Genomic DNA, 19,063 nt, shown 5'->3' with positions numbered 1-19,063 from the left:
TAATATTAATTATTAATCTTTACTGTATTGATCAATAATTAATTTTTCGTTATCAGTAATAATTGAATAATTTTTATATTTGTTTGAAATCGTCTTCTTGTACGTTACGTGTACAGTTACGAGAAACGAGTTTTTAATTTAATGATTCAATTATAATCGATCGATTAAACTGGTCGAATTTGTAGTGACATGTCGGGCAAATATATGGACGAAAGTTTAGAAGACAGCTCTAGACTCCAGCAACATTACTGTATAACGCTGGGTGTGGGGCCTCTGTGGTGGTCCTGATGTGCCCCATGCCGCATTGTCTGTATCTACAGTCAACACAGAGAGCCGCGGCGTGGGGATAAAGCAGAGTCAGCTCTCTGTGAGCTCCCACGTTGTACAAGTATGTACTTATAATTGAAATGAAGATTAATTCCTGTTCTTTTGTTTACAGCTTGCCTCTAATTTTCCTCATACTTCTTAACATTTCTCATTGTACTTCTTAACATTTTTCAGGAGGATGAATTTTTAAAAGCCGTGCGAAACAGCGAATCATTGCGCTTGACATTTACTCTACATTTAACAGAAAGTACATCCGTCGAATGGGAAACAGTGGTATGGCGCCATTGTCTTTACATACGCGTTCCAAGCTGTCTTTTGCCTGAAGGTTCAAAAGAAGGCTTCGTGTCGCTCCTGGAATACGCCGAGGAAACGCTGCGATGTACAAACATCATCGTTTGCCTGCGTAAGGACAGAGCGGATCGAGGTACTTGTCGACAACCGTTTATTGATTCCAGTGAAACTGACCACGAGGGGAAAAACTTTTCGCCTAAAAAATTTTGTTGTTATGGTTTAGCTATGCTGGTTCGTACCTTCATGTTTTTGGGATTCAGTGTTCTACCGCCAACTCACTCCTTGGTACCACCAGGCAGTGACGCTGGCAATCTCTACATGCTCTATGCCATCGAGTAAATAACCAGAAGCTCGACTTCTCTGAAATTTAACGCACAGGTATTTTTTCTATCACGAAAATCGGCTTTTATTTTACTTTTTTTCTTATTTCTATGACTTCTAAATAGTTTATCGTTTTCGTATAATCTTTTTAGTTTATTTTTCTTTTTTTTTTAATTACAGGAATGAAAAACTTGTAAAAAATATTCAACCACAGGCAAGGCAAAAAAATTACAAGATATAGAACCATACATTGGAAATGAAGTTAAAATTCATAGAATAGTGATATCAGTTCTGATTCCGCCATAATCAGTGACAAACGCAAGCAAATGACAAAAAATTAAAAAAGAATGTTCGTTTCACCTTGGCGTTAAATTTAAGGGGGGTACATTTTGATCGCGTACGTAAAGAACGGAAAGAACGTAAGAGTATGATAAAGATAAATCGAAATTAATAGTCGAGTATGTAGAAATAATTTAACGGTGGAAGTAATTAATAATAATTCATTCTCTTGAATACAATGTCAACAACTTTTAAGAGTATATAAACTGCTGACGAAGCTTCCCACGTAAAAGGTTTGGCGACATCAAGGCTTGAAATTCACATAAAGCTATGAGACGTCAAATTGTGCGAAAATTTATTACTGCAAAATCTCAATGTTAATTGTGGTGGATTGGGTTTCACCGTCTTTTATTTTGTATTATCGCATATTATTTCTTTTTTCTTTCGTAATTACTTTCATGTAGTATTACTGTTACTATACATATATATCTGTATACATATAGGTACACGTATTATATGCGTATAACGATGTGTAACTTGTGTTTGGCCACTTTGTATTTAAAATAATTACTGTTTCCTTTTAGCTTGAACTTTCAGAATGACACTGATGAAATTTACAAATATAAAAAATTTTAAATCTAGCAAATATTAAATTCAATATAATTGAAATAAGGTATCAATTGATAATTTGAGCAATACGTTATATACTGCCAGCGGTCGTTGTAATCGTGAGTGGATCAATTTTCCTTCGTTATTTTTAGACTAAGTGATAACCGTAATAATTACTTCTAATGATATATGAATAATTATCCTGACGATTATGATAGTAATTATATGTTATTGTAATATTCGGTAACCCAGGTCAATTAACATTGTAGAGATTGTGCTAATAAATACGCTCTTTAGTGTTGACTCGATAACAAATGATGTTAAATTACTGTAAAATCATTAAAAAAATATTAAAATATTCCAAAAAAAATGAAAAAGAGGGAAGGTGTTAATAGCTTGCTAGAAATGTAGATAAGTCCACAGTGATGAGTTATTATATATGTTAACGCAAATAGTTTCTAATTTGTCCAACTGAGTACGAAACTCTTATATGTTTAATTCTATCACGTATATAGTATTGCGTACCGTATTACAAGTTATCGCGTAAAAATACATATGTATGCTATATTTGGATTATTAAAATTACACAAGAACACATAAGACATAAATAAAACTTTAGGAAATAAATAAGTTTTGTAATTCGTCCTATATTAAAGAGATTAAAAAGAAAATAGTTCTTTACATAGTATTAATTACCGCATACTTGTGTACATACATGCACATATGTATACGCAGAATTCTTTGAATACCGGTAAGATACATCTTTTTGTACAGTAACGATTTATTTCGTATAAATGTACAACTCAGCAATATAAACATATTAATGATACCGATAAAACAACCGAATAGAAGAGTCCATATAATTCTTGCATTCTGTAATAGCAAACAATACGTATTATATGAATAACGTACGTACAATTTTTGAAAGTAACCCACTTAAATTTAGTTAAAAAGAAGTTCTGCTTCAGGTATCTGTTTTGATTAACTAAAAACAAAACAATATTTTTACTGATAAAAACATCAATCCAAATCGTAACACATGACATTGCAATTATATTATTACCGATTTCTCGAATGTTGTATAAACCCTTTGCATCAATTTCAGCCTTTTGATATGACCTATGAACAAAATGTTTCAAAATGTTCGGCGCGATGTCTATGTGATGTGTAATGTGTACATATCTGTATAATGCTTTTACTACGGTGGCGTTAATAGAGTGCAAAGGGTTAATCATACTAATTTCTGAGCATCAAGTTATTATCTGCGATGTCCATCTGATAACATTTAAATAATTGTACTTCGTATCTTAATGTAAGTTAGTCCTTTTAATATTATCGACATCAATCTCATCGGGATTATTTCTTGGGACGAGTCCCAAACTGTTCAACATTACGGACGGTGCTGCATCTTTCACGAGATAAGCGGACACTTTGTTACATTTAATTAAATGCGTAGCTAATTCATTACCATCCGCTGTCGCATAACCGCACGAACATTGCATTTTTCTTTCTAATGGAATATTAATCAGAGGCGAAGGAACTACCAAACTCGTCATAGGTCGCTCGTTATGAATCTGTTGTTGATGTTCTCTGAATGCACGCCAACAGCAAGTTACATAGCGACACAAATTACACTTCTGTTCACCTGGATAATGGCTTTGTTCATCTATATCCTCTTCGCATTCTTTGCAAGATAAATCATCGAACGGAACGTTCACTGTCACTGGGCCAGTGATCCATCTTGCGACTTTCTCATCACGTGGTAATTCGCTAGCGGGACTGTCGATATTAAACCGTCTACTTTGAAGTCGATGCTTTGAAATCATTACTCTATTCTCAGCACTAGTATACGGAATAACTTTCGCACCAGAGACAGTATCGTGTAGGTCCATTTGGTGAGACTTCAACGAACTTCTCTGATTAAACCAAAGACAACACCTCGAACATTTATTTCCTCGCCCTTGTTCTATTCGCATAACGTGTCTTTGCATATGCAATAGAAAAGCATAAATGTTAGTAGCACTGGGTTTACCTTTCTTTACAAAATCTATTACTTTCAAGCAATAAGGGCATTGTAGTCCTGCGCCTTTCTCGTGAACACTGTAATAATGATCGATAGCATCTTTGTGACTCGAAGTACGATAACCGCACGTTTCACATTGATACGGCATCTCCGAAGGGCAGTGCATAGATGACAAATGGTTAATGAGAAGGCCGCTGTTTCCAAACTTCTGCTCACAAATGGCGCAAACAACCATGTCGCTGTCAGAGTGGCCGAAGCTGCTGTGTGTTTCCGTAACGTGTGTAGTCATTTGATGCTGAGACGAGAACGCTGTACAACAATATCGACATACAGGAGAGTTTGATTGTTCAGGTACCCGTGCGGGTACGTGACCAATAGTGTGTTCCATCACTTCTGTATTCGAACGCATCGTAGCAGTGCAAAGGAAACACTTGAAATGTAATGTGCACTTATACTCTCGTAAAAGAAGCGTCTTATCGCCGTCCATAGTAGCATAGTAATATTCTTGTAACTGTATTTTGTCATTCTTAGTCTCTCGATCTTTTTCTTTTGCTAGATATTTCGGATCCAACACTGCCTTCTTCAATTCGGGTTCTGGAGTCAGTGCTGTCGTCATGATTCTCCTTCGTCCTTTCCTCGGACCAGGTTTCATCGAATAAACAAATGATGGCGGCTCTTTTACATGTTTAACGCTATTAACTGGAACTAAGATTTCACGACCTGATTGGTGATCTTCTTTATTAAGCTTGAATAACGATGTCAATGGTGGCGGATTCGAATAAGACCAATTTTGAAAAGGATCAGCAGCTACTCTAGCAAGACGATCTAGAAGACCCTCATTAGATTCGATTTTAGTTTGCTCCGCGATATGTGCGATTATGTTGTTAAATGCTCGTGCAGCAGTCGCCCCATACATTTCCCTCCACACTAATTCATCCAAAAACTGTTGTATCATTTGTCTGCTAAGTAGACTAAGAGTGTTTTGGAACATTCTCGGAACGATTTTCCTTAAATATTCCATAATATGATAGTTACTCATACAATTACGGGCACTTTGCTCAGATAATCCTGATTGTGTCACGTTTTTAAAACCCATTTCTTGAAGAGTTGTTTTGTCAACGGTAAAATCGGTCATGATAGTTGAATCAGTGTGTACCCATTCTTTCAACGGTTGTAATATATTATTGAATTGCGTTTTGAACGATCTATCACCATCTGGTGTTGGATCGCAGGCTCTTAATCTTAGATCGAGTGTAGAATAATCGAGTACACCAAGCACTTTTACCTTAACTTGCCGTAAGTTTCCATCCTGTGATGTTGTACCCAAACTAATTACACCGATTTGTATCACTGAATTTTTACCTCCCATTTTACTCATTTTATCCCAAAGTGCGCCAGTACAAATGCTACGTAAATGAGTATAAAAAGTTTTTACATATACGTTAGATATTTTTACCCAAGAAATAACATTTTGAATGTTCGTCTGGCATGCCCAGTGATAAATTATCTTAAGTAGAACGGTAGGTGTGTATGGAGCTCCTTGAAAAATTGAACCGGAGAAAACGGATACGAAACGGTCCGGGCAACAACTCGAAATCCAAACGTATCCTCCCGAATATGGGAATGTACCTTGATCGCTGTACATGGCCAATTTTAATTTACTCTTTTGATGATGAGTACTGTGTTGCACACAATGTTGTTCAGCCTTTACCAGTCCTTGTTGTATCAACCATTCAGCAAACTTTGTAGCCGGAAACATAAGTACGCTCTTAACTTTCATATCTGAAAAATGCAATTAATAATTAATATGTATATCCATATATAGAAAAAAATGGCCATCAATAATCACATTCATATTAATAGGTACCTAACTCTGTTCGTTCTTTTTGAGCTATTTGCGGGGTGATGTCTTTCATACGAAGATTTGGTTTAGCCACAACCACCAACGAAGGAAATGTTCTTCCTCCATTCATTTTGTTAAAAGTTATTTCCCTTCCATCCGGAAGGTTCTTCTTCGATTCTTCGATCTGCTCATGAGCTAGATTAAAAGATTCGGATGAAGTGGATAATAATATGAAGTAAATAATTTACTTGTTTTACATATACATTGACCAAAATGGAATCATGTGATCTTAAATGTTAATATGAAGTAGCAATCAACAGTTCCGGACTTCTTACCTGTAGTTTTACCGATTAATATTCCTCCGATACTTGTGGTTTCGGTTGGTTTTGTAACAGTTATTTTCGACTTTACCGCTGTTGGTGTTACCGTAACGGTCATCGTTGGAGTTGTCGTTCCTGTAGTAGTATTCACAATTGACAAAGATGATGCAGAAGGTGCGATCTGCTGTTTATTTGCTGGCTTTATTCTAAGATTAGTCACACCTTGGGGAGTAGTTGTAGCTGAAATATTGAGTTTGATTGAATGTTCATAAAACGCGATCGAATGCAACAGACAACTTACTTGGTGTTACAACATGCGTTGAGCTTATTTTCTGTCTTTGGGCACGAGTACCTAAGGCAGGCTACGTAAAGAGATAAAGCGGGGTCAAAACTCATTAGAAAAACAAAGATCATTAAGTGAAACGATATTTACGCGTAACATACTTCCTCTATTATATCAGATTGTTGCACTTGAAGCACTTTCGTTCTGCGTCCGGAACGGGTATATTTATACTGGAACGAAGTAATACAATTTTTTAAATAATTATCCTCAATTAATTAAAGCAAGAAGAAAATTTCGTACATTTTCTGTTTGGGAATGTGCGACTGCAGGTATAGTTGTAGCTGTAGATGTAGATGTTGACCCTGGCGTCAGTACTGAAGTCGATGAAACATTTGTAATAGTAGATCCTACAATTCCCAATTTATTAATATCAATTAGTCGCAGCAATTAGTTTCTCAATTCATTACCTGAAGCCTGAGCTACGGATCCAAGAATAACTCCCATTCGTGAATCCACAAGCAATTGTATGTTACCCTGAGGTCCATTTGCATTATTTAATACATTCAGTTTAATGGCTTGATTTTTATTTTGATTCTGCAAATGTCATTTATGTCGATAACCACGTGACATATAACTAACTTAAGATTTCTGTGATACTTACTATATTCACGATGGGTTGTGGAGTATTTTTAACCAGTGCTTGTGCAGCATTTGAAGGCCTGGTATACGAGAAGATACAAACACTGAATTTGCTAAAAGAGTGACAATTGCAAAAAGATAATGTTTATGCAGAAAATGATACCTACAATGTGTATTGATAACCGTTGACATTGCCTACTTGGCATACCAATTTACCTCCATGATCTTTAACCAGTTCCTCCAATGAAGCAGCGACCTAACAAAATACTTTGTGGTATCATTTAACATAGGAAAACAAATTTAACAAAGAACATAGAGACAAAAACAAATGAAATGTACCTTGTCATAATTTTCCTTTAACTCTTGTTGCAATTTTAACTGAGCTTCACTGAGTGGCTCATCTGTACATTCCAAATTTAAAGTCATATACGACGGTCGATTATTTGTGTGCGAGCGCATTATTAACCGACTTTTTGGCATGTTTGAATAATTTCTTGGAGACTCTATGTATGAATCTTCCTAAGACAAGTACGCATTTAATTTGACTGGGGTTTCAACTGTTACACTTGTTATATTCCTGTTCCATCTGTGATTCCAGGATTCACACTTCAAAAATTAAGATGGTTTCCGCGCTATAGTAATTAGTGAACTTGTTCGATTCCCTATTCATACAATTCTATCCGTTTGATCATACTTGATCAATGCAAAAATAACCTACTATAGCGATGCCGGCGATGCCACCATAATAAACCTGGCTATAGCTGTAATTTACGAGAAAAGACTGGTACAGTTCTGTTAGTGTTGGACCATTGATGAAATTAGTAACACAATGATTATTGTAGCAACAGCTACACGATGATAACAATTAAGATAAAATAACGAAAGGGACGACGCAACGACAAAGTCTAAAAGCGATGCTAGTGACCTCTGCTCTGCAGCTGCAACAGCGTGAAACACAGTCAAAAGGATAAAATATTTGAATGAATGATGCCCTTAAATAATTGGAACAGTTTTATTTACTCATTAGTTAATTTATTAATTATGAATAATTTTATACAAAAGTTGATGTACAGATTACATTATAATCGATATCGCGATTGTTTGAATTCAAGGCCTATGGGAAACCAATTCAAATCAAACTTTGCACATAGTATGCACCACCGAGGGGAGATTGCTAATCTCTCTTCGATGCATATGTATCGTCATTCTGATTACCAGATTATATTATAGGGGCTATAGATCCAATAGTTGTTTAAATATTCATAGTTAAAGATTCGCTAAATCTACGTCTCAAGATATAATTCTAATAATTTAAGGATTGACCAACCAACTACTCCGCAATTTATACTCCTCCTCAGAATGGAAATTGATCAACCTCCAACACGTGCAGCCGCTAATCAACTAGACAAGACACAGGGTCGGATGAGGGAGAGGAGAATCTCCATTGTGGTGAGTAATTAAATATTTAACGCGAGGAGGACTTACTACCCTCGCGCTCTAATCTTAGCCCTCATGTTCCTCAATTTCAATTTTCGCCACATAATATTCGTACCTCATGCCTCGTGACATTCGTACATCATTCAATCTTGTTCCATCTTCGTATTTACCTCGACAGTCGATTAGACTCTATATGCTGTCTTTTTCTTGACTACGAGGTTGGCCACGACCTTTGTCATGTGAATTTCAAATCGCTTACTGACAAGTAAGGGAAGGAATCGTGATGCGAGAAAGAGAGAGAGAGATTTAACGCTTAAGAGGCTGCCTCCAATATTATACATCTGCGCTAATTCTGGGATAATCTTGTAGAAAAGTATCTCCTTTGAAACAATCCCCAAAATTAAAATTCAATAAGTCGGTGAATGAAAATCATAATTCAACTTTTTAAGGATAAATGTATTATGTTAATTAATAATGAACTACTTGTATAAAAACATTTAAAGAATCGTTTATTTATATGTTAATTTTGTCATATGATCACATAAAGAGACATCGGCTGTAAAATAGATAAAAAAATAAAGTACCTTCGTCTTATTAAAAAAGTCTTTCGCTAAAGTTCTTAAGAGTAAGTAAAATTAAAATGGCCGACGGAACAATTTGGAGGCAATGCTTCATGAAAATACATTACAGGCCAATGGCGTGCGGCATACAATGATGATTGACGGAAAGGTGACTGATCCCTAGGTGAATAATATGGATAATACATTTCGCTACACGGTCTCCATTGGTCTTCATTTGCACCAACGTAACACCTACAAAATTATGCGTAATATCAAATGTAAGAAAATTGGATAAATCAAATAGAAGATTCTTAAACTATAACTGATTTATATAATTCAAAGACGTCGTACCAAGGATAATGATATCCTTGCGAAAATCCACAGTGATGACTAGGCTCGCAGCAATAATCCCAGCTACCATATTCATCTTCAATCTCGCAAGACCAAAATCCAGTTACCTCGTTTCGTTGACATATGGTTCCATTTTTGCAAGGGTAACCATTTACTGTATAGCGTTGAGATGGAGATAATTGATTCGCTAATTGATATTGAAACATTAAATAATTAATTAATAATGTCAAAATTAAATTTTACGATTAGACTATATTTACTTACAAGAGAAAGAATTATGTCCATGTTCAAAGCTACCAGAGGTATAGGGAGGAGTGTCATCTCCATCGATCGGCTCCTGTCTGTAATCATGTTCATGATCGTCGGGTCTAAATTCGCTCGACCATTGTACAGGAGACGTACGAGTTCTATCATCTAATGGTCTCAACGAAGGTGCTGTATTCATATTTCTATCATCGACTGAATGCGGAGTACTTCCAATTGTTTTACAATGTGGGTCAAAATCCCTCCATGCGTACAACATGTGATCGTTATCATAAACGTAATCAAGATTTGGTCTCAAATCTCGCACCGATACGTCGCTCAATATACAATTATCGTGTATATGACCCATGTTAGCGCTACAAATAAGATTAACTGTCATTCGAATAAAAGAGAAATATAGAATAATTCTTTTAAGAACGATATATATAACGAACAGAATCTACTTACACGTAATTAAAGGACATGCACGGTATCATACCGATGTTTCTCATCCTTGAACACTTTCGGCGGCAATCCGATTGTGTAACAGCTTGCATCGAAGACACTACTGCGTGTGGCATTAATTTACATGGCCTATGGTGATGAAAATAACAAAATTCATCCATGACCGGCGAATATAATCTTCTATCATTTACGCCATACATATTTGTGATCATTGGTTGCAATAGGTGCATGTGATGACAACCATAGGGAAAAGTATTTCTTTCGTACAATTCGGCGCCATCCATATCTGGCATATTAACAGGATTCATTTCTTCGGAAGACCAGTCAGTTAGAAAACAATTAAACGACTCGTCCTCGTGATTATGTGTCTCATGATCATCTACATCGTAGTTAAAGACGAGACTTCTACAAACAAATTCTTGCGAACCAGTACATGCGTACTGGCATTCTCCTAAATCATGGACGAACATTGATTTCTTTGTAATATCACTCGGCATTCCGAATCCACTTTTAATTCTCGCGAAACATTCTTCCGAGGGATGCCGATTTGTCGATTTTTTCAAATGGCAAGTCTTAATATCTGACATTATGCTATAGGTATCGTAATCACGATTTGGATCGAGATCAGTGTAAAAGTTTAAATCTTCGTAAGAATGATCGCTTAACAAACAATTGTCAGTAGGATTCGTGATTAATACGCTGTACCTGCGTGAAATAACAAATGAATAAACCGATGGGAGTAGGTATTTTCTATTTTAATTTAATTTTCACTTACCTAAAAGCAAAACTCTTGCAGGAGAAACTTGCCTCACTCGTGCAAAGGTCTTCGCACCGTTCCAAATCGTGCGCTAGGCAGGTCTTCTGTACGACTCGTCTGTTTAGTTTCGAACCAACGGCGATTCTCCTTGAACATTTGCTCGACTGCGATGTTTCGTGTTTTTCATAATGTGGCTCCCTTGGGACGGGTCCGTAATTGCTATTATAGTCAAATGCGCTACCGTAATTATACAATTTCCCGTGAAAATGTTCGTTCTCATTAGAATTAGAATATCCAGGTATAAGAGAAGGATCTCGTTGATGTAATTGTGATTTGGAGGAAATTGGAGATTTCACGTCAAAGTATTCCTTGTCGTAATTGTTACCGATACGAGAACTGGGAAGAGTATTCACAATGTCAGGATGTTGGGGCTCTGAACTTTTCCAATTACGATTCCAATTTAGAGCATTGTGATGAAGCGAGAAACCTATTAAATACTCTTATCAGTCGTAATATTTGTAAAACAATTTAGAAAATATATATTTTGAAAGAATTAATAAGAATATACATAAGTACAAAATTTAGAAATAGGATAGGTATTACATTTACCATGAGGCCTTTTATAATCAAATTGTTCGTTGGATTGCACAAGGCCATTGGAAAAATCGTGAGCGTGATCGTGATTTGGTGGATAATTCTCTCTGTAGACCGAGTGATCCGACGGTATTGATGATTCTCGAAAAAAATCGTCATTTACACCTTCGTGATCCAACGGTATATTCTGACCGGTTTGTTTATAGTTCTTAATAGGATCTCTCCAGTGCGGTACGCTACTACCGTGCCACGGCGACGAAGGGCAATTTTCCATCCTCTCGTAATAATCGTAGTGCGAATCAGCTAAGAAATCTTCAGCAACATCCGTGCGAAAGTATGGTGTTGACGTCAATTCGCATGTGCATTTCGAGTCATCTGTTCGGCGTCTTTAAACAACGAATAAATGACTTTTACATCTAATTTGCGTTAAAACAATTAAGTCTGATTGTCTCACTGAATTGCTTCGTAACGTGAGAAAAATAAAGAGCGAAGTAGTTTAACGAACAATTATCAGTGCAGACGTTTTATTAGCGAAAAGAAAATACACTTCGCATATCATATACCTGTGATTAAATCCTTTACACGCGAAAGTCTTTTCGTAATCACATGCCCGACAACAATCTCGCAGGTTTTCGCAATTTACGACGCGTTCAACGAGCGGTCCCATCATTTTCTTGCCGGATTGCAGCTTACGGTGACAAATTAAAACTAAATTTTTAAAATACATTTATACAAGTCACAATTGCATATTACGATGAGATCATACACTTATGTAATAATTATCCACTTAACAGATCAGGTAAAATAATGGATATTACTTCTTCGTTGTTAACTTACGTGTGAAATCATCGTTATTAGCTCTCTTCGAGATCGTTGAACTATTAATTGCGTGAAGAAGAAGTGGTAAAAGAATAAAATTAAAATACCACAATTCTTTGTACATATTTTTTTACAATATTAGAAGTAACGGCGATCGAACAAAAAAATATATCCGCTGTTATTTGAAATAGCTTAAGCTGTCTTCTTCGTCGCGATTATTTCTCATAATAAACGAGGAAGTGTTAAACTTTATAAACATATCTGATATTTTAAATTTAGATTGAAACATTCGAAACTACTCTGCGATTTTTCATTCTATAAGAAAATGCGTAAAACACTATGACCACGTGTGAGCTTCTAAGATGAAAACAACAAAACAAAAAGTGATAGTGAAATTACGATCCTGCATGGTTTTATAGAAAAGTGAGCGTTTCCGTAGAAATAGTGGGAGGACATAATCACGCGATGGGAGAAGGGACAATGGATAACGGATTACTGAGCTCTTGCACAAAAAATATTTCTCTATCGATAGATCTTTTTTACAAATATTTATCTGAAAAATGCTTCTCATCGCCATTTCATTAGCAAATGCAGGAAGTTATCTGTCAATCTGTTTCATCTTATATCGTCCAGATCTCGATTATTCGTTCGTTGAAGTGATGTCATTTCAAAACTGAATGAGTTCCATTATTTGCGTCCTTCGAGATTCATCAAGGATTCAAGATACAATTATTTCAGCTAGCTAGGTCATTGTAATTACAGTGCAATGCGAAAAAAATCGGTCATCCATTCAACGTCTTATAGCGTTTAAACGATCGATTCTAAGAAATATAAAATTAATGATATCCGAACTTTAAAATAAAAGATGAAAATATTCATTCAGAAGAAATATTTTATGGAAATGAAATGTTCGTCCTTCCACAAAAATCATGTAACGTTTTTAAGTAATGAGATTTTATAAAGAATTATGGATGCATATTCATACTCGTTGATTCGGTGTCAATGCCATTCATTTTCTAACGCATGTATAACTAAATACATAGATACATGTACGTAGATGAATTATTTACTGATATACGTAGACAAAGGATTATAAATAAGTTCAATCGAAATTTGCAAAGCTTTAACTTGTTAAATGCATAAAAGATATTGCAACTTACCAAAAGGATCGGTCGATGGTCTTTCATTGTTACTTGCAATAGCATTCAGAAATTTACGCTTGTCATCGGAAGGATGATGTTTATCATGATTGATAAGAAGATCGTAAACACCAGGGTGTCCATAATCTTCCAAGCGATTCTTGTTTCTTGAAATTTACGAAATACGTTGCACTTACTTGGATAAATGATCGATTTATCTTTCCAAAAATTACCTTGAAAACGATAGTGTACTGATCGTTGCTAACAGCGGCATTGATTTTGGAAATTTTGAGAAAGGATTTCCGGTAACTGGCGCAGCAGGTCTGGTTTTATTCATTTTATTCATTTCGACCGAACGATTTCCATTTCCACTTTCTCGTGGGAAAATTTTATACACGTGATCGATATTACACCATAGCGAATTTTGTTGTTTCTTCGCGTATACATCATAGTCTGGGTGCGTTTTTAAATTTTCTGTCGACGATGTCTTTATACTGATTAAGCAGCTACTGTTACCCTTTACACCGACGCTAAAAGACAATCGATATTTAAAAATTTATTCCTGGAGATTATATTAACATGTTTTCTACCCAAATGAAAACGCGTAGCAGCCGTCTCTATTCTTCGAGCAATTTTCTTCACATTCCGACAAGCTTGTGACATTGGTTCGTGACACGACGTCCTCATCCGGTAATTTGGAACCAATCGATATCCTTGCGTAACAATCTAAGTCAACAATCTGTTCTTATCGCTGTTGTCGCATAATTAAACATTCTCTATTTAATTTGTATACATTTTATTGTAACAATTACCATTCGCGGCGAGTGTTAGATGATTATCAATCGTAAGGCACGACATTGAAGAATAATGAAGTTGAAGAATACTGAAAGTTTGACACACGAGGGGCAAGGATATGTATCTGGGCTTAAACATTTTGATATCATTGATCGATGAATGATCCGGTTCCGTAATCAAACTATATTACCTAACAACGATTTATATGAATTTATAATAAAATACTCGTGGCCAATTAACTTAAATTCATTGACGATAACTATCGAATTGTTCACTGTGTACCGTGTAAAACGTAATGTTTCTTGAGCCTAATCACGATTATGCATCTTGCACTAGATATTCTTGAATGAGAATGGAACGGTCTTTTAAGTGAGATGATTCTGTGATATTCAACGATCTAAACTTGACTGAGAATACCGAGCAACGGCAGTGCTCTCTTATACAAAACGTAAAGAGTTCTCTAAAGCAACCATTACGTTAGAATCGTTTCTCTATCCCTTGGTTCTCCTTCTTCCATTGTAGATCTCCTCATAGACACGAAGGAGCTCTTTGAATGTGCGCTCATTCGCAGTACATTGTTTCCTTACTCGTTACTCCAACATGTACAATACACCGGGACATGTTCGAGGTGGGTACTCCTTTCTTCCCGTACTTATTCACGCGACTTGGTCGCGCAGTATGAGTACGTTTAATTAGCTTACTCGCACAGCATGTATTTACATTGCGCTTGAAATGAAAGCGAGAACGCACGGTTTACGTAATTGATTAAATTTACTTTACAATATAAATGTAATTTAATGTCAGTGCATAGAGAAATGCAATCCTGCGATTTTAAAGCACGAATTCAGATGAGAAATGTATTATAATTATGTGTATTAATAACAAGAAGAAATAAACTCAGTTCGATCATAAAGAAATACATTTAATTTAATGGGTTGTTTATGGGAATGTGAGAATGAATCATCGTTCCTATGAACTATTAGAGACTCAAATGAAGGCATACGAAAGAAATACTTGCGTAACGGAAGTAAGACAAGTTTTTAAACAAAGCTGGGACGCGTCACGCTTCGCGGGGCCTGGCCCAAAGAATGAATGACTCACCTTACGATTATCGTTCCGTATTTTACGAGCATGAGACTCGCCTCTATTTGCTTTATTATCTATTGGCAACATGATATGTATCCTGTAATACTGTATCAAGTAGCTACAAGAAACAAATACCACTTACCATCTTAAACGACGATAATATTAATGACAAATCATGCATTATCATAATACATATTGGATTAGTGGTATTCAATGAAAAGTCATAAGATATTTTTCACTTTTATTAAAGGAGTATTAAAAATAATAAATATGGGCGACACATTAGGTGCAGAACTTTATTTCCGCCGTCTTTTTTTTTCGAAATTCGAGGCTTTATTGTGAAAAAGTGTTCCATGTTTGTGATTCAACGTATTGTCCATCGCTGGCGACTACTTTCTCTCATCTTTCGGGCAGCATCCGTATCTCGCCTCGAAAAAACTGATCATCTTTTGTCAAAGTCTAGTCAACATTCTATTGGAAAACGACGGAAGCAAAGTTATACACCTAATATTTATAATACATAATTACAATATATATATATGATATATTTGTAGCAAAAATTTAGAATGTGACGTATATATACATTCGTTTAAATCGAAAATGAATATATACGCACCTACGTTTGTGCACGGTCATGTATATTATCAACAAAATAGAGATCTTTTGTAGACATTAACGAAGACTACAATTACAAAGACATGATATCATTCTATGTCTTAACGATAAAAGTACAAAATAGGCTAGCAACACGTGTGCGGCTTTTCTTGTATTCCATGAGCAATGCTAAGATTTTGCGGACTTTCTTCGTGGGATGGTGTAAGCGACATGTCTACATCGCTCCAACTGGAATTCATGGATTCGTACACTTTGATCGATGTAGAATCGTGTTCAGTTGAAGATAATCTAAGGAGGCCAATACCAATAGCTAGAAAAACATTTTCAATTCCTTCGCCCTGAGGAACCGACGTCTCATGATAAGTGGCACCGATATCCGTAGCATAAATTCTACCTTCTTCGGCATCTACTTGTCGTTTCTCTCTAAGATCAGATTTGTTTCCGATGACTACCAACACTATTGATTCTTCTATGTGCTTGTGAAGTTCTGATACCCATCTTTTCATTGCAGTGAATGTGTTATACTGAGTTAAATCGAATACAAGCATAGCTGCATTGGCATTTCGATAATACATTGGTGCCATTGATCTGAACCTTTCCTGTCCTGCTGTGTCCCAGACCTATATTTCAAAGAAAGTGGCATATTGAATCTATACTGATAACTTGTTAATATAGTTATGCGAACATAATTTCAGGTCCTAACTTGGGCTTACAAACATTTTAAATATGTAGTAAGAAATATATTGTATCATTTATACCTGTAGTACTACTCCTGCATTTTCTAAATTTAATTTACATGTAAAAAAGGAAGCACCAATTGTGGGATTAATGTGAGGATTAAATGGCTTCCCAACGTAGCGTACAATCATACTTGTTTTACCAACGCCTGAAAATTAAGAATATACATAAAATCCATATGGATCATAGAAGAAATACATATATGTGTGTTGAGAGTAGATTCAAGATGAATCAATGAAAGAAAACAAAAAATAAGTACTGTCTTCTTAAACAGATTTTAGGCTAACCTAGTGCTTACCTTGTGCACCCAAAACAACTACCTTTCCTTCTAACGTTCTCATCTTTTAACGCATAATCCAACGCATAATGATGTAAAGAACTTCCATTTTCATTTATCTTCTATGACTCAATACGATTAACTCGATAGCAGTTTAACATTCGTTGTTCTAACGTAACGTCTCATAGCAATTATTTGAAATTTTCCTTCGCGCGATCGCAAACTGGAACTTTTGTCAATGATACGTAATTAAAATATTGAAATGCGCCGATACACTTCGCAATAAAATCCGAATTGAACACGCGTGTTGTTACAAAATAATCCTAGTGTTTACATTTTTAATATTACCGATATAGCAACGATTATCATTGTTTCTTTTTCAAACCGTGATCTGATGGAAGGGGCGATCCACTCCACTCAACCGCCAATTGCAAGGTTATTACAATAAATAAGATAATGATTAATAATGCTATCGCTGTGATGGAAAATAAAGATACGAACGCAGCACATATATACTATATTATAATATAGATTTATTTAATTATGATTTTTACATACAAATAGAACATACATTTGTATACAAGAAAATTTTTAAAAATAACTTTTGATTGATTTGAATTCATAATTATTATCTTGATGCAATTTCCAACATTTCGTTGGTATCAACTATCTTTTCTCTAGGCTTGCCCAACTTTTCTCCTCTTTCACATTCTACTGCATCAATTTTTTTCCAATCATTGTATGTTGTTACACGTCTTCCCCTTTGATCTAATATTCGAGACAAACCTACAGAACCTGGCTTGTTCCCTGTGATTAATAATTCCTTATTTATTAACGCACCAACTTGAAATGCATTTGTCATCGTCGACAATATGACTCCCATAGGTCCTGTTGCAATCCAGCCAGCAGCGTATAGTTTGTCTTGCACTTTACCTCCTGAATTTATAATGCGACCAAGTTTTGCATCAAATGGCAGGGATGACTCTACTGCAACAGATTTGTAACCAATGCTACGAAATGCTAGACCGCAAGGAATTTCCTCAAATAATCCAGTAGAAACAGCAACTTGTTGATGTATATCATCGCCCTGAAGCTTATTTATTGATAGTTTAACACTGTGTACTCTATCTGTGCCTAAAAATTGCACAGGACTCCTTAAAAATATTGGATGTAATTCTTTTGTTGCTGCCTTCGTATCTGATGACATTTCTTCTAAGTATTTTAACATGAGTTCAGTCAATCTTTTTCGTGGCCTTGCTAAAGTACTAACTACTTCTCTTACGTTTATAAAATCGTCTGCACGCCAATAAGTCTTACAACCATCAAGTTTTAATATCTCTCGTAATTCGGCAATTGTGAACGCAGCGTGTAATGGTCCCCTTCTTCCAATTAGCGATACTTTACGTACTTTACTTCGTGATAATCTTTCCAATGCAAATGATGTTATGTCAGTATTCTATAAGAGTAGAATTATAAGCAAATTAAGGAATACAATTAAAAACAACATGTGTTCTGTATGACAATTGAATTCATACCTTTAGTTTATCTACTGGAGTTAATAAAATTCTTGCAATGTCTATAGCAACATTACCTTGTCCTAATATAACAGCTTCTTCTACGTCCAAATTAATATTTAAATTACTATCTGCTGGTACTCCATTGTACCAGCCAACAAATCGTCTGCCTGATATTACATTATTCAAATTTTCCCCAGGTATATTAAATACCTTATCTTCTTCTGCACCGTATGTCTAAATATCGACAACCAATTGTTAGAGTTGAGAGTGAAATTGAAAAAAATAATCATATGTTCTTGTCATATACCAATAAGACTGCATGATAAAGCTCTTGCAATTCTTTTATAGTAACATCCTTTCCTACATCAACGTTTCCTATAAATCGAAAACGTGGATTAGATGCAGTCTTTTCAAAAGTATGAATAACATTTTTCACTTCTGGATGGTCTGGAGCAACACCAAAACGTACTAATCCATATGGTACTGGATATTTTTCCAATATGTCGACTTCTATATTATTTGTTCCCTATGGCAAGACTATTCTGTTATAACATTATCTTTATATATTAGGTACTGTACGTACCTTCAATAATTGTTGTGCAGCATAAAATCCAGCTGGTCCAGCACCAACAATACATACTTTTGGTACAATATGTTTGGTAGAAAATAAGCGAATACAACTGCAGAGTTTACTGGATTTCATAGTAGAAATTTACATTTATCTAAAAAAATATA

General features: G+C 35.4%; 5 protein-coding genes across 10 annotated transcripts in view; 1 reads left to right on the top strand and 4 right to left on the bottom strand.

Moving 5' to 3' along the window:
- Positions 1-256: 256 nt before the first annotated feature.
- Oda (Ornithine decarboxylase antizyme) lies at positions 257-2,422 on the top strand (the record flags this gene model as incomplete). The annotated part of the gene is made up of 4 exons (XM_018037861.2): positions 257-388; positions 502-751; positions 842-996; positions 1,120-2,422. Coding segments are annotated over 3 exons (498 nt in total), but the record flags the coding sequence as incomplete, so codon positions are not given.
- Positions 2,423-2,501: 79 nt separating this feature from the next.
- Positions 2,502-7,882, bottom strand: row (relative of woc). 3 transcript variants are annotated; one of them, XM_026810987.1, is made up of 11 exons: positions 7,654-7,882; positions 7,275-7,541; positions 7,103-7,191; positions 6,958-7,015; positions 6,764-6,890; positions 6,597-6,703; positions 6,458-6,526; positions 6,315-6,375; positions 6,029-6,253; positions 5,718-5,888; positions 2,502-5,632 (listed from the first exon to the last, which is right to left on the bottom strand). In XM_026810987.1, the coding sequence occupies exons 2-11, from the start codon at positions 7,413-7,415 to the stop codon at positions 3,135-3,137; spliced, it is 3,546 nt and encodes a 1,181-aa protein (XP_026666788.1). In that variant the 5' UTR covers positions 7,416-7,541; positions 7,654-7,882; the 3' UTR covers positions 2,502-3,134. The 3 variants fall into 3 exon arrangements, with proteins under 3 accessions (XP_026666788.1, XP_026666789.1, XP_026666790.1); XM_026810988.1 differs by lacking the exon at positions 7,654-7,882 and having other exon boundaries at positions 6,958-7,048; positions 7,152-7,191; positions 7,275-7,325; XM_026810989.1 differs by lacking the exons at positions 6,597-6,703; positions 6,764-6,890; positions 6,958-7,015; ... (1 more) ...; positions 7,275-7,541; positions 7,654-7,882 and having other exon boundaries at positions 6,447-6,508.
- A 1,009-nt stretch (positions 7,883-8,891) lies between these two features.
- On the bottom strand, positions 8,892-14,713 carry LOC113463873 (uncharacterized). Of its 2 annotated transcripts, XM_026810900.1 has the most exons (12): positions 14,378-14,713; positions 14,113-14,285; positions 13,891-14,026; positions 13,534-13,830; positions 13,322-13,467; positions 11,906-12,050; positions 11,358-11,728; positions 10,767-11,235; positions 9,995-10,696; positions 9,548-9,903; positions 9,284-9,470; positions 8,892-9,184 (listed from the first exon to the last, which is right to left on the bottom strand). In XM_026810900.1, the coding sequence occupies exons 2-12, from the start codon at positions 14,231-14,233 to the stop codon at positions 8,992-8,994; spliced, it is 3,123 nt and encodes a 1,040-aa protein (XP_026666701.1). In that variant the 5' UTR covers positions 14,234-14,285; positions 14,378-14,713; the 3' UTR covers positions 8,892-8,991. The 2 variants fall into 2 exon arrangements, with proteins under 2 accessions (XP_026666701.1, XP_026666702.1); XM_026810901.1 differs by lacking the exons at positions 13,322-13,467; positions 13,534-13,830; positions 13,891-14,026; positions 14,113-14,285; positions 14,378-14,713 and adding an exon at positions 12,180-13,293 and having other exon boundaries at positions 8,894-9,184.
- Positions 14,714-15,409: 696 nt separating this feature from the next.
- Positions 15,410-17,299, bottom strand: LOC108633024 (RAS oncogene family member RabX1). The gene is made up of 3 exons (XM_018037945.2): positions 16,833-17,299; positions 16,555-16,682; positions 15,410-16,416 (listed from the first exon to the last, which is right to left on the bottom strand). The coding sequence occupies exons 1-3, from the start codon at positions 16,873-16,875 to the stop codon at positions 15,922-15,924; spliced, it is 666 nt and encodes a 221-aa protein (XP_017893434.2). The 5' UTR covers positions 16,876-17,299; the 3' UTR covers positions 15,410-15,921.
- A 120-nt stretch (positions 17,300-17,419) lies between these two features.
- Positions 17,420-19,063, bottom strand: part of dare (NADPH:adrenodoxin oxidoreductase, mitochondrial) — a 4,039-nt gene continuing 2,395 nt past the window's right edge. For 2 of the 3 annotated variants that reach the window (XM_018038051.2, XM_026810902.1), the window contains 4 exons: positions 18,912-19,050; positions 18,636-18,854; positions 18,347-18,562; positions 17,420-18,267 (listed from right to left, as the gene is read on the bottom strand). In XM_018038051.2, coding sequence (XP_017893540.1) covers positions 17,440-18,267; positions 18,347-18,562; positions 18,636-18,854; positions 18,912-19,031 — 1,383 coding nt within the window. In that variant the 5' untranslated portion in view covers positions 19,032-19,050 and the 3' untranslated portion in view covers positions 17,420-17,439. Of the gene's footprint in view, positions 18,268-18,346; positions 18,563-18,635; positions 18,855-18,911; positions 19,051-19,063 lie in introns of those variants that run through there. The other variant, XM_026810903.1, reaches the window with a different exon arrangement.

Source organism: Ceratina calcarata, unplaced genomic scaffold (genome assembly GCF_001652005.2).
Source record: "Ceratina calcarata isolate Rehan_Ccalc_2016 unplaced genomic scaffold, ASM165200v1 scaffold180.2, whole genome shotgun sequence".
Lineage (NCBI taxonomy): Eukaryota > Metazoa > Arthropoda > Insecta > Hymenoptera > Apidae > Ceratina > Ceratina calcarata.
Note: the sequence above shows the minus strand (reverse complement) of the source record. Positions and strands in the feature narration are given on the sequence as shown.

What these genes read in the sequence shown, in the direction of transcription:
- LOC108633024 (XM_018037945.2), bottom strand. Translation starts at nt 16,875, where the DNA reads ATGAGAACGTTAGAAGGAAAGGTAGTTGTTTTGGGTGCACAAG. An exon ending in AGTTGTTTTGGGTGCACAAG is followed by an intron (nt 16,683 to 16,832) that starts GTAAGCACTAGG and finishes CTTAATTTTCAG; the next exon opens with GCGTTGGTAAAACAAGTATG. An exon ending in ATGCAGGAGTAGTACTACAG is followed by an intron (nt 16,417 to 16,554) that starts GTATAAATGATA and finishes TTTGAAATATAG; the next exon opens with GTCTGGGACACAGCAGGACA.
- LOC113463873 (XM_026810900.1), bottom strand. Translation starts at nt 14,233, where the DNA reads ATGTTTAAGCCCAGATACATATCCTTGCCCCTCGTGTGTCAAACTTTC. An exon ending in TGTAAAGGATTTAATCACAG is followed by an intron (nt 11,729 to 11,905) that starts GTATATGATATG and finishes CGTTGTTTAAAG; the next exon opens with ACGCCGAACAGATGACTCGA. An exon ending in TGGACATAATTCTTTCTCTT is followed by an intron (nt 9,471 to 9,547) that starts GTAAGTAAATAT and finishes AATATCAATTAG; the next exon opens with CGAATCAATTATCTCCATCT.
- row (XM_026810987.1), bottom strand. Translation starts at nt 7,415, where the DNA reads ATGCCAAAAAGTCGGTTAATAATGCGCTCGCACACAAATAATCGACCG. An exon ending in CACAACCCATCGTGAATATA is followed by an intron (nt 6,891 to 6,957) that starts GTAAGTATCACA and finishes TGACATTTGCAG; the next exon opens with AATCAAAATAAAAATCAAGC. An exon ending in CACATTCCCAAACAGAAAAT is followed by an intron (nt 6,527 to 6,596) that starts GTACGAAATTTT and finishes ACTTCGTTCCAG; the next exon opens with TATAAATATACCCGTTCCGG.